Here is a 16,103-nt window from a genome sequence, read left to right as displayed (position 1 = left end):
ATCACAATTTGCATCTTTTCTTTCCGTTTTAAGTGTTTGACTTTAATCTTCATTTTAATATTCAGTGTGTTTCCACCTGCTCTTAAGTTTGAGATGAGGCTCACAGTATCGAAGGAAATTTCTTTACCAAACATGTTTTTAAAGTGATGTTCATTTCAAGCAGACAACATTTCAAGGGATTTGACTCAGATAACACACCTTTTTACAAATGATTGCTGTTTTCATTCAGATATGTCTCATTAAGGCAGCTGAAGTCTATTACATTGCAAATGAGATACGCGCAGCACAAGCATCCTCTCTAGTCTTCTGTCAAGGGAGTACACTCTAATGATAAAGAATTAGTGGTATTTAGCTCAAGCACATTTCTACCATGCCATCTCCCTCTTGATACTTAAAGTGCTTACATTTGCCAGGGGCTTTGAATCTGCTCTGGATTCTGTAAGTCCTAAGAATAAAACTGTCACCAGTTGGCTCATTGCACAGATTCCATCTGGAAACCTGCACCTTTTTCATCTTTTGGGGCAGTTGGGAGCTGAAAGGGGATGTGTTGTGACTCGGCAACATTGCATTGTTGGGGGAGCTACTGGGTTGTGGATGGGATACAGGGACAGAAGGTGCAAGGAAATGGGGAACTGAGTCTACAAACCCAGCTTGGAAGTGCCCCAAATTTATTCTACCATGTGAGGGCTGCTAGCTGTCCTAGGCAAAATGACTTTGGTGGTTTCAATTCAGGTCCCCATGGGTAAGAATTTACATTACCAATGGTGGGGTTTTTTTACAGCTCCAGTGAGGGACCAAGGACTGAACAGGTTAAGGAGAATGAATTATCTTCTCGCTCCAAGAGGTGATTCTTCCAATGGTCAGGATGTATACAAAGAAAGACTTCGGTCTGCAATACCATCAATCCAGCACTCAATTTGCACAAACATTTGTAAAGAAACTTTGAAAAAGATCTCAATAACTGCAAGTGGTAAAGAAAAGAAACCCGTGCAAGTCAATTTACACTTGCAATAGCCTAAAAAAGAACAGAGAGGGCAGCAAAATCAATACAACAAACTATCCGTGTCTAGGAACAATGGAAAAAGGGGGTTATTTATATTACAGTAGCACATGGTGGTAGTAGTAGTAGTAATTACTACTAGTAGATCAGGGCTGCATTGTGTCAGATACTGTACAGACACATAGTGAGAAATAGTCTAAATAGAGGAGATTAAGTATTGTTCCCATTTTACAGATGGACAAGGAGGCACAGAGAGACTGAGTGACTTGCCCAAGGTCACACAGAAGGCCTGTGGTTGAGCTGGGAACTGAACACAGATCTCCTGAGTCCCAGTCCAGGGCCTTAGCCACCCTCCTTTTCTTTTGTTTTCAATAGGATGTCAGTCTTGCATTGTCTAGTGGCAGCTGTCTATTTCTGAAGCTGGGGGCTCAGGCAGTTCCATGCTGCAAGGCTCTTTTGCAAATTGATAGCTTTTCTCCCAGAGTGGTTTTCCTCTTCCCTGCTTTTTAGTGGAAAAGTGCTATCATCTTTGACTGCTGTTAGGGTGCAATTTTGATTCTTAATAAGACTCTAGCTGACTCCAGGCTCAATGGGAATTTATTAATCAAAGATTATTAGTCAAAGATTAACACTGCACAATACAGAAAGGAAGGTTATACGTTACCAAACTGACGCTGGAGAAGCATCTCTGCAGCTGGGTTCATTCTGAACTCTCAAAACCTCAGTCCCTTATATACCACAGATGTATACAAACAGAGAGGGCTTGTCTACATCAGAAAGTTGCAGCGCTGGTGAGGGAGTTACAGCGCTGCAACTTTGAAGGTGTACACATCTGCAGGGCACCACCAGCGCTGCAACTCCCTGTTTGCAGCGCTGGCCGTACTCCCGTTTTGTCTCGGGTGTAGAGGATCCAGCGCTGGTGATCCAGCGCTGGTAATCCAATGTAGACACTTACCAGCGCTTTTCTTGACCTCCGTGGAAGGAGGAAGCCTCTGGTAATCAAGCTGGTCTCCTTTCCCGGTTTGCTCTCTCGTTCCCGGAGCCCAGAGCAAGCAGGTCTCCTTCCCTGCGGTTTGCTGGGTGGCTCCGGGAACGAGAGAGCAAACCGCGGCGAAGCGGGTCTCCTTTCCCGGTTTGCTCTCTCGTTCCCGGAGCCCCGAGCAAGCAGGTCTCCTTCCCTGCGGTTTGCTGGGTGGCTCCGGGAACGAGAGAGCAAACCGCGGCGAAGCTGGTCTCCTTTCCCGGTTTGCTCTCGCGTTCCCGGAACCACCCAGCAAACCTCAGGGAAGGAGACCTGCTTGCTCGGGGGTTCGGGGAACGCGAGAGCAAACCGCGGGGAAGCTGGTCTCCTTTCCCGGTTTGCTCTCGCGTTCCCCGAAACCCCTTGAAGCCGCCCAACAGCGCTGCAGTGTGGCCACATCTAACACCACTTGCAGCGCTGGTTGCTGTAAGTGTGGCCACTCTGCAGCGCTGGCCCTATACAGCTGTACTAATACAGCTGTAACAACCAGCGCTGCAAAATTTTAGATGTAGACATGGCCAGAGAGAGAGCCCGAAATTCCTCTCCCCACCACCCAATTACAAGTGGAAATTCCTTGATGGTACCTTAGTTTACATGGCTGATAAACTAAAGATATTTCCAACCAAGTCATTATTACAGAAAATATCTGTGACAACAAGAAATGCCTGATGAGTCAAAAACATTTCTTAACAGTTTATCATCTCATCAATGACAGAACACATTTGCAATAGCAAAAGCAGCAAAGAGTCCTGTGGCACCTTATAGACTAACAGACGTTTTGGAGCATGAGCTTTCGTGGATGAATACCCACTTCGTCGGATGCATCTGATGAAGTGGGTATTCACCTATGAAAGCTCATGCTCCAATATGTCTGTTAGTCTATAAGGTGCCACAGGACTCTTCGCTGCTTTTACAGATCCAGACTAACATGGCTACCCCTCTGCTACTTGCAATAGCAAGTATCCCTTGTCAGTAACAAGTGGCTCCTTTCTGGACAGCTGGACATATTCTCTGGGGACCACTGGGATGAGAGTAAAAGCTTACACACATTCTACCATTTGGTCACGCATTGAGGTTTCACCTAAGTTTAAAGCACCTAGAATTATAGACACAGCGCATCAGTACACTGGTTTATATTCAGAGGATTGTGGGAGTTTGGTTCAGGTACAAAGAATCGTGGGCGTTTGGTATCTGCTAACGTAGCTCGTTGCAGCCAGCATCCTTTTCCTAATCAGTGAAGCTGAGCAGATAATTCACAACAAATACTGTATTCGACCTTTTTACCCTCTTTGTTCTGTATAACCAGGAACAAAGTAGGATTCCCTAGAATGTGTTTGTTCTCTGAATGCAGATGCAGGGTCTAGTGGTTAAAGCAGAGGACGGATGCCAGCAGATCTACTCTACAACTGATTTGCCTCCGACTTTGTGCAAGTCACGTCATTGCTCCGTGCCTCAGTTTACCCGGTGTGCACAGTACCTTACAGGGTTGCTGTGAGGCTTATTTCGTTCATGCTCATAATTAGGTGCACCTATCATTAGGTGCGAAGTGGAAAGTATCAGTGAGAATGTTTATTTGTGGTCACCAAGCCCAAGCCAAGCGAACATCTGCTAAGTGAAACATACTCAAAGAATTGATGGCGTTCTACGACTATAAGAAAATAATTTGGAAAGACACCGAGGGGAAAAAAATGCAGTTTTGTAGCTGGTTGAGAGGAGAGGTGTTAAGGGTTTGTTCCCATTGCGGCTGGGTTTGCTGGATTTCTTCTTTATTGCTCAAAAGATGATCAAGCCAACAACTCTTCGGCAACCTGAAAGCCAAAATAGATCGTTTTGATGCAGGCACTATCTTTTATGTGTGCAGTCACCAGCACAATGCAGCCCTCAGGAGACCTGGAGCTGCTACCACAATAAAAGAAATAACCATAGAAAAACTGGTCAGCTATTATGCGCTTAATATTTCTCTGATATTCCATCCAGCTCCTGCAGTCTTTCCTTCACTCCTGCAAAACACCCACTAACTTCCAGGTGGAAGGACAGAGGACTCTAGGATTTGCCTCTGCTGGCTCAGAAGAAAGGAGCTAACGGGGTCATAGCCAAAAAATCAATAGTCCAGCACCTAGGCGCTCTGTTGGATCCAGCCCCCAGAGCCTGTTCCACACGAGCTCCGCGCAGAGTTCTGACACGTGTCAGCGCAGCTCCGTGCAGACGCAGAACGCCTGCCTGCCTGGGACAGCTACCTTCCGCCTGCGGGAGTTACAGGAGGTGGTGTTGGTCTAGGAACGTTATTTCCCTTTACCCACCAGTTTTCCTCGGAGGAGAACTAAAGCAGGCAGCCTTTGCCCCACACAGGGGCACGTGGGCAACCTCTGGACCCCCTGATGTTTAGGCACGAAGGAACTGACCAGGATTCTGGGGGCGGCCAGGAGGCGAGCCTTAGGTTTCCATGGACACCGTTAATTGTATTTCAGGTATTTGTCTCCAGGGAAACCAGAGCCTGGCTCGGATCTATATATTTTTCCCCCGTATGCCGAGCGCACAGAGCGCCGGGCTCCAAGGAAGGAGGGGACCTACAAATAAATAAATAAAAACTGCCAAGAAGTTTTCTCTCTCCTCCCCCGTTCCCTTTCAAGACACCGCCGCGATGCTCTCCGGCGAGAGAGGCAGCAGGCGGCGAGCGGGGCTCGGAAAACCCTCCTGCGCCAGGCGAGCAGCCGCGCAGCAGAAGAGCGAGGGAGCAAACAACTCCGGAGCAACTTGGGCTGCGGCTAACCCCGCGAACTAAGCGAGACTCCGCGGCGCGTCGCACATCGGGGCTGAGAGTGCCCGGAGGATGCCAGCGAGCAAGGCGCCCCACGCTACCCCCGGCCTGAGTGTCCCTCGCTGAACAGCTGGGGCTGGGGAGGAGCCGGGATCACCGCGGCGATGAACAGCTCGCTAGCCTGGCTCAACGCATCCGGCGGCGAGGCCGGCTGGCAGCCCGAGTCCGTGCTCATCCCGCTGGTGTACGCGCTCATCTTCCTGCTGGGCACGGTGGGCAACTCGCTGGTGCTGGCCGTGCTGCTGCGGAACGGGCAGGTGAATAACACCACCAACCTCTTCATCCTCAACCTGGGCGTGGCCGACCTGTGCTTCATCGTCTGCTGCGTGCCCTTCCAAGCCACCATCTACACCCTGGAGGGCTGGGTCTTCGGGCCCTTCCTGTGCAAAGCCGTGCACTTCTTCATCTACCTGACCATGTACGCCAGCAGCTTCACCCTCACCACCGTCTCCCTGGACAGGTAGGAAAGCGGGGAGGCCAGGGCAGCAGGGGGCTGCCCTCCTTTCAGGGGGCTGCCCTCCTTGGCAAATAACTCTCAGCAACTTTCCTTGGTTACTTGCCAGCCAGGCAGAAGCTCTCCCTCTCTGCCCATAAGGAGGGCCCAGAAACTCTGGAGCAGGAGGGAACTAGCAGCTGCACTGGAAGGGCTAGCAGAGGGGTGCAGTAGGGGGGCAGGAGGTGAGCTTCCCTGTGGGACAGAAGGCTCAGCACGGCTTCTTGCAGGGTAGTGCGATCCTGAAAGTTGCAGAGCCTCAGCTGTCAAAAGCAATGTGCAAGCTGGGGTCTTTGCATGGGTGGTGGAAAGAGGCAGCTTAGAGGAAATGGGACTGTGCTCTGCAGAGTGAGGAGGACTGGGAGATTAGGCACCCTTAGACAGCTGAGCAGGGGCTGCTAAATCACCTGGGACCAGTTCCTGGCCCAAGCCCAGCTCAGAGTAGATGAATTCACTAGGGGCATGGGGCCAAGGACCCCAAGGCATTCCCATGGCTGCTGGAGAGGAACAGATGAAACCAGCAGCACTTTGCTTTGGAGTGCTCAGCGTGGCTGGCAGAGTTCAGCGTCACCACCCAAATCGTGGTCCACATGCAGAGCCAAAGTCTCTTCCCATGCCTCCTGGAGGAAATCCGGAGTGGATCCATTGACAGGAGTGGCACTACATCAGTGTGAGTGAGGAGAGAAGCATGACCTCTTTCCCTTGACTCAGCTCCCCAGAGGGGCCAAGAGGTTTTTCAGTAAAAGAGAAGGCGGGACATCAATGGAAAATGGTGTGGTTTAATCAGAGTTCAGTTAGGCCCAGTCTACACACTTAAAGATTAGATGGACCTAGCGAGGTCCCTCAGGGCTGTGAAAAAATTATGCCCTAGGTTGGCCTAACCCCCTGTGTGGAGGCAGATAGAATTTTTCCACTGACCTAGCTACCACCTCTCGCAGAGGCAGATTAACTACATCGCTGGAAAAAACCTGCTGTTGATGTAGGAAGCATCTACACTACAGCACTACGGTGGCCCAACTGCAGTGCTGCTGTAGTGTAGACATGGCCTAAAATCCTTTTTCAAGAGCTGAGAGATTAGTTACTGGACTAAGCAGAACCAGCGTAAACTCAGTTTTACATCAGCCCATCGTGTCTATGGAGATGTCTCCGTTCCAGATGCTACAGTGACATAGCCACACCGCTGCAGTGTAGACACTCCCTACAGTGAGAGAAGGAGTTTTTCTCTGGCTGTAGTTAATCCACTTCCTGAGAGGCTGTAGCTAGTTGATGGAAGAATTCTAGTGCTGTCTACACTGGGGCTTAGGTCAGTTTATTAATGTCTTTCAGAGGTATGAATTTTTCACACCCCTTAGAGACGTAGCAAGGTTGACCTACATTTTAGGTGCCAACCAGGCCTGTGTTGTGGGTTTGCACCAATGTGACTATATAGGCTTTGTCTCCACTGCCAAATAGTTGGGTTTTTACCTCAGGATAACGAAGGTGCATTAGCCAGCCTGCTGTAAAATCCTAGTGAAGACAAGGCTCCTTTAGATTTTCCTGCAAGGGAAAGTAGGTGAGGTGAGCCATGGTCAGGGGTGAGCTACAGGTGCCTTATTTCCACTAAGATTTTACAGCAGGGTAATGAACACTGCCCCCCACCATCTTTTTTGCACAGACTTGCCCTTTAACTTGACCGGCTCACCCATGTGAAAACTACGACGGCCTTGACTTCTCTCGGATTTTAACTCAACGTACAAACACATCCTTTGTTTTTGCAGTGAAGACATACCTGTGACATCAAGTCACACCAGGGTGATTTTCTCTGCTGGCCACAGAGAGATACAGCAATGGGTAAATGGGTGAAGCATGCAGGTTAAACCACATGAAAACCAAAGGGCAATATTGACATGAAACGGGTCTCTCTCCCCTACAGAAGCTACAGGGAGACATCCCCATCCCCAAGGAAAGCAGGGCATGAAAAGAGCAAGCTTGCTCATGTACAGCGAGTGGTAGCTTGATAAACAAGGGAGCGTGTTAATTAAACTGAAGAATTTAAATGGAGGTTTTGGAAGTGTGCGCTTCCTGAATCTCCTGGTCGCATTGCCAGGGCTGCTTTTTTAAGAGCAGACAACAAGAGAATGCTGGTGTGAAGCTAACAGCAGAGAAGCTCCTGAGGGTCAGAGCGTGAATCCCTTATGCCTACCGATAAGCATTTACTTACCTGACAACAAGGTTACGTGTGCATGTAAGTGCTCACTAGTGTAAGGAATGGGTGCACAGTCTGGCCCTAAATGATCAGAAAGTTTTCAGTGTCTAGAATTGCTAAAGGACAACAAAGTTGCTGGGAGACGTATGGGAACAACAGGAGGCTGGGGAAAGGATTTCAAAAGACACTAGCAGCTAGATTCTGATCTCATGTACACTGACACACATGTGGAGAAAAGCTATTTAGTTCACTGGAGCCAGTCTAGATTTATGCTGATGTAAGTGAGATCAAAATCTGCCCCTGATTGTTTTAACTCAAGGCTTTGGGAGAAACGGTGGACAGGTTATCAAAACCTGAGAGAGAAACAAGCTACGACTGTCTGTGATCTTGGCATAGAGGCTCAGAAATAGATGTCACAATGCAAGCAGCAGCCCCTAGCTCATTTGAGGAATTACATAAATCACACCTGCTTTGTAAATAGCATTTGATAAATGGCAAAGTAGGTAAATCTTTTTAAAAAGAGTTATTATAGTTAAACATTTCCACTCATCAACATCTTCTTTTTGCATTACTTGAAAGAACATTGCTCTCTAACATACATTATTGAATATTATTATTATTAATTATTATTAAAACACAGGGTGACGATTCTAGGCTGGTCTGGGGGCACCTGACAATAAAATGAATGCTAGTTTTCAATTAAAACTGTCACGTCCAACATCGAGATTTGGAACTGGAATTGTCCCTAATGAAGGCAGCCTGCAGCATTAGACATTTGTAATTGTGATTTCCTCCTGCTGATCTCTACCACCAATTCAGCATTCAGGAGGCTGAGAAGTAATTAATTTGCATTGCTCTTGAAGCTTTTCTATTAGAATATTTTCTATTTAAAGTCAAAAGTACTCGGCGTTCAGAGTACTTCAAACCTGCAAGATCTTTGGATTTTAAGAGCCAGCTAGAAAGATGCCAAAAGCCCTTTTTGCAAACGCTTGGCAGGCCCCTATAACAGAAGCTAGGCAGAAAGTTGTCTTTTCTTTGCCTTTCACAAAAGTGTATTTTATTTTTTATGTCTTATTTGTTTTGCAATAAATAATTGCTTTCAAGGATATGCAGCAGCCACTTGTCACCTAAGGAGCCACAGAAGGGCATGTATATTTCGGCTTGGCAGAATTACGTTTTTATTTTTGTATAATTTTGACAGATAAGATCGCTGTTTATTTTTAAGCATTTTTTCTATTTTTAATCAATTTACATTTTCACAGTTGTGGGAAATCAGATGAACAGCAGACAATTATTTAGTGACAGACTTTGAGATTCAAAATATAAAAACTTTGTAACCCAAATTGTCAACATTACATGTGGCTATGTAGAAAGTAAATAGCCTTACGTCAAACCCTAATGCATTCTCAAGCAGCATTTTTCTTACTTCACTTATCTGTATATTTTGATTATTATCAATGGAAGTATTTTTTTCATCAGTTTGTGTATGTACAGTGGTGAAATCAATGTTTGCTGACATTTACGGATAAAAAGCTAATCCATCCAAGCCTATGTATAATTAAAGCAGGTGAAGGGCCTGATTCTCCTCTCTCATCAATGTAAAATCAGGAGTAACTCTGTTGATGCCAGTGGAGTTACACCAGTATAAAGCTACTGAGAACTTTGTGAAAAGAGAACGGAGGCCACAGGAGTTTGATGTATAATTGGGACGTTACTACACTACAATTTAAATCTTTGCACTGTGTGATCATCGTGTTCCCGTTGTTTCTGATGATAGTTTTCAGAGGGAAAACCAGTGGGAGCCGTGAATGAGATTGAAGGAAACTAACACCCTCTTGTTTGCTATCTCTCAGTAATCTCATCTTTCAAGACATTTTCAATGTGCCTTTCTTCACAGTATTTCGGTGCCAGTCTTCTGGTACAATAATCAAGTCAGTCCAAGACTAAGGATTCCAGAAATGAGGTTGGCATAAAATACCCTCAGAGTGGTACAAAATGGATCAAAGCTTGTCTTTCCCTTTTCTGAGGCACCTCTCCCTTGTCAAATCCTGCCACTCGATACATTTCAGTTCCAGTCTTGCATTTGCCGCAGCTAGTTAGATTCAACACTCACTTTTAGTAATGTACTAAACAAGGGACTCAATCAATGACTTCTCATGTGGGAGTGGAAGGTGCCCAGAACCTCACAGGAGGCACTCAGCTCTTTGCAGGATCAGACCCAAAATGTAAGGGGTGAAATAGTATGAAATGGCAACGATTCTCTAGCAAAATTTTGCAAGCCAAAAAAAGCTATGAAATTTCTGCCATCCGTAGTGCTCTCTTCTCACCACAAGAGCATCAATATTATGTGGCAGTGACTCAGCCTGGGGAATTAACCTTTTGGATGACACACGCAGGTCGGAGCTACACCTAAGATGTAGGTTGGCCTAGCTTTGTTGCTCAGGGATGTGAAAAATTCACACCCTCGAGAGACATAGGTTTGCCAATCTTGGAGCCCTGGTATAGACACTGCTAGGTCAATGGAAGAATTCGTCTGTTGACCCAGCTGCCACCTCTCAAGCAGGTGGATTTACTGAGATGGAAAAACCCCTCCTGTCACTGTAGCAAGTGTCTGCATTCCAGTGGCACGTCTGTTGCTGTAGTGCTTGTAGCATAGACATCCACTTCAAGCACTTAGCATTTCAATGGTTAGTGCAATAGCTGGATGGGATGAATTCTACAACCGCAAAGCAGAGGCTAGAGGGTAGTTTGCACTTTTCTGGGTGTGCAGGCTTCCGTCAGTTGGCTTCAGTAGACATCAGTTTAAACAGGGTAGGCGTGAAAAACAGAGCTCTCAAAACTTAAATTTCATGACTCCTCTCCCCTCCTCCTCTTTCATATAGGAAAAGGTTAGATCAGGGGTAGGCAACCTATGGCACGCATGCAGAAGGCAGCACGTGAGCTGATTTTCAGTGGCACTCACGCTGCCCGGGTCCTGGCCACCGGTCCGGGGGGCTCTACATTTTAATTTAATTTTAAATGAAGCTTCAACATTTTAAAAACCTTATTTACTTTCTATACCACAATAGTTTAGTTATATATTGAAGACTTACAGAAAGAGACCTGCTAAAAATGTTAAAATGTATGACTGGCACACGAAACCTTAAATTAGAGTGAATAAATGAAGACTTGGCACACCACTTCTGAAAGATTGCCAGCCCCTGGGTTAGATCCTGATGAATGCAACTCCGATTGCCAGTGAGAATCCAAAGGCTGCAGAATTGGGGGATTTTCCATGCCTGTAGGGTTTGGGCTTGACCCTGCAATCAGAAAACAACCCTTACTCCAGCGAACAGTTCCACTGGCTTCAGGAAAAAGGGCTGTGGGGTTGGGACTTTGATGGATCAGTTCCTCTTTAACTAGCATCTTTCTCATGTTTTAACTGGAGACTGTTTACTAGGCAATAACCATCAAGAGGAATTTACTAGTGGGCGTAGGAGGATGCTAAAAGCATGTTTAAAAAGCTTGCTGTGAATTACATGTGCATTTTAAAATTCATGGTGCTCAGGATTAGGGTAAAGCTATATGCAAATGACTCTAACCAGTAAGATCTCACTCCTGCAATGAGCTTAGTACCCTGACCTCTCATTGACCAGCCACTGCTGGCTGAATATCAATAGCTATTTGCACATCCTCCGCAGAACATTATACATAATCATCCTAACTGATGTCTTTGTGCCCCTGGTAAGACTGAATATACTTTGGGAGGTTTTTGATGGGCTTTGCAATGCAAGTCTATTAATTTATACTAATTTATGGTTACAGTTAATAACAATGAAAAAAACACCCTTTAAAATGGTACATCAACCACATGTAATGACCCCTCAATAACCCCCCCACCCGGGAACAGAGCTGAAAGTCTGAGCTGTTACTGCTTGAGCTGAAGGATTCTGCATGAGAGCTAGGAGCTGCAGCAAACTCACATCCTCTGTGGATTGGGCCCAGGTGGAGATGGGGGCGAGGAGGGGGAGATGTGTAACCTGATTACATGTCATCATCTTGTCACTTCACAAGCTTGTTTTGAAATGAAGCTTCAGTGTGGGAGGTGGCCAAGGGTTGGCACCATGCCCTGTTTCATGAGAAAAGAACAGGGACTCTGCATCTTTATTAGATGAAGATCCTGCTCCTATTAAAGTCGCTGGCAAAAACTCTCAGTGGCTTCAGTGGAAATGAAGTTGATAGTGATGAAGAAAAATCCTTAGCCCTGTATCACTCCAGTTTTAAGCCTGTGTAACTCCTCTGAAGTCAGTTACACCAGCATAGATTGCAGTAATGAAATGGGGAATGAGGCCCTTGTTCCCTCTGCCTGATGGAGAAAGAGAAATTCTTCTCCCTGAAAAAGTGATGGGTCATGCTCTTTCTCCGAGGACAGATCTGTTGGTAACCAGGAACTCAGTGCCAGGTGCAGAAATCAGAGAGCTGACTGTTTGTGACAAATAAAATGATTCTCCAGCCCATACACCAGTGCACCATCAACCATTCTTTCAGAGCCAATTCCCTAGGGAGACTCTTTGATGGATGTGGAGCTGATGAGATATAAATATTTTATGTCTCTTAAAGAGCCGCCTGGTCAAAAGACCAGAGCAACATGTGCCTGCAAACAACTGCAGGTGCCTAAAACAGGTCACTGCGTTCACAAATACAAATGTGCATGTTTGCAGCTGCATTTTCAAGGCAGCACCAGCCATGGAAAGCATGGCCCTTTGATGTTGCTGCTTTTACTATGTAATTGTCGTATACAGAGATGGGCAAAACCAGAAGTTCAAATTTAAGTCCCTTTGGATTTTGTGGATGATGGCATTTCAGAAACTGAAATCCCTTCAACTCTATGGCTTTGGTTCCAGTTGGATCCCAAACTGAGGAAGCCTATTTTCTAGTTCTGTTCTGGATGTAACCAAGATATCCATGAGAATAAGCTTAGGGATCCATCCAAAGTGACCGAGCTGTTGAGTGAGTGAGATTCTGACATTTTGGAAATGGCAGCTTCCAAGATGTAGGTGCCATTCAATTCAATTCAGATTCCTAGTCATAATTCAGCCTTAAACTCAGATCACACCCTAAAAATGATTTGGATTATTATATTATATTATATCAAATGCAAAAGACATGGTGAAAATCAGTGACAAAAGAAAAGTTTGAGTTACCATCTCCTCTACCTGCTCAGGCAAGTTGTTTACCTGGAGATTTGTCACCAGGCCAGAGTGTGACTCTACAACATCCTAGCTAGCTTTGCACTGATTGTCTGTTTGGACCCAGCTACCACGCACTCAATGTTTGAGACAGCAAGATGTCAAAGCACGTCATGGAACTTTTAGTGCATGGTAACAGGGTCCGTGTGGCCAGTTAGCACGTGGCAGGCTAGTGCGCTATAGATTCACACCCTGGAGTGTTGTGCACAAAGGTTCTGTGGAGACAAACCCTGGGAAATGGGACAATTAGTTGAACGAGAAATTACATTAGAAGTGCAAAGTTTTTCATTTTAACTCTTTTTCTCCTTGTGTTCTCCCCACATAGCTGGCCTGATGATGTTTTCTCTGTTTTCAATAGAACTGTCTTTTTGTTTTGTTCTCTCCATTGCAGGTATTTGGCCATTAGATACCCTTTGCATTCTAGAGAACTCCGAACCCCCAGGAACGCACTCATGGCCATTTGCCTCATCTGGGGTCTTTCCTTTATTTTCTCTGGCCCGTACCTCAGTTACTACCAGGAGTTCCAGATGGCCAACCTGACCGTCTGCCATCCCATCTGGAAGATCTCCCAACGCAAGATCATGGACATCTGCACCTTCATCTTCAGCTATGTCATCCCAGTGCTGATCCTTAGCCTCACCTACATGAGGACTATCCGTTACCTCTGGACATCTGTGGACCCCATTGAAGACATGTCTGAATCCAAGAAGGCCAAGCGCAAGGTCACCAGGATGATCATCATTGTAGCTGTCCTCTTCTGTCTCTGCTGGTTGCCCCATCACCTGATCATCCTGTGCGTCTGGTTCGGCTATTTTCCCCTCAACCACGCCACCTACGTGCTCAGGATCCTCTCACACCTGATCTCGTACTCCAACTCCTGCGTCAACCCCATCGTTTATGCCCTGGTCTCCAAGCATTTCCGCAAGGGCTTCAAGAAGATCTTCAACTGCCTCTTGCACAAGAAGGTGGCCAATAAGGTACATGTGGCACAGGTGACCAACACTGTCAGCACCCTGGAGGCGGATCTGACTGAAGTGACGCACATCAGCGAGCCCCCTCCTGCCAGGTCCTTCACCAGCTGCCAGGTCCCAGGCCAGCGATGGGGGGAGACGGAGCAGCTAGGGCGCCAGCAGAAAATAGCCAACTCCTTCATCACCTTCAATGTCACCTAGTGGAACTTCTTTCCTATTGGCTTTGAAAAAAAAATATCTTCTGACTCTAGGGCAGTGTCACGTGGACCTGGGTAGGACTGAACTTTGGCTTTAATGTACTGCTCACAGGAATCTCAGCTTTTAAAATGCTGCTGCTTGCTAGCCTCTCAGCCACCACGTGAATGATTAAGACTGCTATGTGGAATGTGCTTTCATTGCCCTCCTCTTGACATCATCACCAACTGCAGCGATCAAAGCCTACGTTCCCCAAACCAATTCCTACATGTGCTAGCATGCGGCCCCCCACTTCGTTATAATGGTCAGGCAGTGTGTATGTGGGGAGGTGCTGGAGGGGGTTAGATTGGAAACAAATTATTTTATTTCCTTTGAGGAAGAATTTTGCATCTTTGAAAGTCTTACAGAGCCACTTGGCTGCAGGAGAATGGCCTTTGGGAGCCATTTATAGCTTCCCTCACTAGCCTCAGCCTTAGAACATCTCTCCAGATTGCTCTGCACTTCTAAAACAGAGATCCTGCTTCGGTGCACATGGCTGACTGAGGAAGCTCGTTGCTGCGCTGGTAAAAGTCATTCCATTATAACAGCCAAAAAAGGGGGAGTGCCTTGCTGAATGACCCTTCTGCTGTCACATGGGAGTGAGGGACAGGTTTCAGAGGGTTTGCATAGAAAGGCGCAGGAAGGAAGCCCAGTTCTCACAGGTTCTCCTTCTGTGATCTCACCTTTTTGCATTTATGACAGGAGTCTGTTGCCGTGGAAATGACGATGATGTTGCAAATGCAGCATTATGAGCCTGGTTCTTCTGTGCCAGGCCCCTGGTGTGGTCACTTGCACCAGTGCAAAGTGCATGTTAGTGGCAGCCAGCTTGATTGGTGTAAATAGCAATGCAAGGTGTGGGTGGCGAAGTTGTCACAGTGGGATTGACAAGGAGGAGAACATGTGCAGAAGGACAAGTGGGTTGAAACATAAAAGTGCTCTAGTCTTCTTCTGCAAGCAGAAAGGGGCCAGTACAGTTGGAACCTGGGCAGGGGCACAGAAGGGGAGATTTCAATAGGGTTACACTAGCATAACAAACAAGAATTTGACCAACTCCCTTTGGCATCATGTTGAGTCTGCAGGTTCTTCAGACCCAACCGAATGGCTATACTCACATCTGGACTTCTAAAGGCCAGATTCTTTGGAGTGACTCCACTGAAACCAGCGAAGTTCCTTGGCTGAAAAGAAGAGCAGAATCCTGCTGATTATGCCCCCACTCCCTGAATGTTTAAATGCCTTTCACTTGCTTTGCACATCTGCCCTGACTGCTACACACACTCATGTTACACCACATTGGTTGTTACATCACCATTTTCTGAGCAACTTTCACCATTAATCTCACTGCAGATTCTGCAGAAGTCATGCTCCCTGACTCCAGGCTGCATTTAGCTGAATTAGGCTCAGTGTCCGGGAAGACCCTTTGAACCTCATGTGACACCTGTGTAAGTGTTTAGTTGCTACTGCTGAGTACTTGAGCAGGGTCACTGGAACCATTTTTATAGCGGAGGCCCTGAAAGTCACTGAACCAAACTGCAAACCCCAGGGAAGCCAGGCATTGAGTTGCTATTAGTGCTTCAAGCCAGGGGATGCTGCTTCACCTTACTTCCCTTCCAGCACCTTTGGACACGAGTCAGGCTCCAAACTGAGAAGTTTCTTTCCCTTAGCTTCAAGGTCTTTCATGGTTCTGCCCCTCCCCCTTAGTTCACTCATTGCCCTTCCTGATGACAGCCTCAGTCAGCCACTTGTCAGCTTCTCACACAAACATCTTCTCACTGCCCCTCCCCTGGAATTCCTGCCCTAAACTGATATGAAAGCTCCCTCCCCCCCTACCAACCCCAACCCAACCCAATCCTCCTCCAAAATCAACAAGCCAGTCTAGGCTGAGGCAGAGTTACGAAAAGTTGGCATTTTATCTACCATAACACAAACGTACAGTTACCAATGTCTATTACAATTCTCTGTATTTGATTGTATTGCATACATCACTGTGTTATTAGCTTGTAAGATCACTGGGGTCAGAGAACATGTCTTCATATGTATGTGTACGGAGTGAAGCACCATGGGGCCCTGATCCTGACCGGAGCTTTTAGGTGCCATTACAATACAAATGTTAAATAGTATTAAGAAGAAGGTGGATGTTTCCAGCATATCCCTGT

General features: G+C 46.5%; 1 protein-coding gene across 1 annotated transcript; it reads left to right on the top strand.

Annotated features, from left to right (window-relative positions):
• Positions 1-4,598: 4,598 nt before the first annotated feature.
• Positions 4,599-15,166, top strand: GALR2 (galanin receptor 2). Its single transcript, XM_050919394.1, has 2 exons — positions 4,599-5,299; positions 13,137-15,166. The coding sequence occupies exons 1-2, from the start codon at positions 4,944-4,946 to the stop codon at positions 13,915-13,917; spliced, it is 1,137 nt and encodes a 378-aa protein (XP_050775351.1). The 5' UTR covers positions 4,599-4,943; the 3' UTR covers positions 13,918-15,166.
• The last annotated feature ends 937 nt before the right edge of the window (positions 15,167-16,103 follow it).

Source organism: Gopherus flavomarginatus, chromosome 12 (genome assembly GCF_025201925.1).
Source record: "Gopherus flavomarginatus isolate rGopFla2 chromosome 12, rGopFla2.mat.asm, whole genome shotgun sequence".
NCBI classification, from domain to species: Eukaryota; Metazoa; Chordata; order Testudines; family Testudinidae; genus Gopherus; species Gopherus flavomarginatus.
The sequence above is the reverse complement of the archived record's forward strand: the minus strand, read 5'-3'. Positions and strand labels throughout refer to the sequence as shown.

Bases quoted from the DNA above. Each gene is read 5' to 3' on its own strand.
- GALR2 (XM_050919394.1), top strand. From the start codon at position 4,944: ATGAACAGCTCGCTAGCCTGGCTCAACGCATCCGGCGGCGAGGCCGGC. The intron at 5,300-13,136 runs GTAGGAAAGCGG...TCTCCATTGCAG, and splicing joins ACCACCGTCTCCCTGGACAG to GTATTTGGCCATTAGATACC.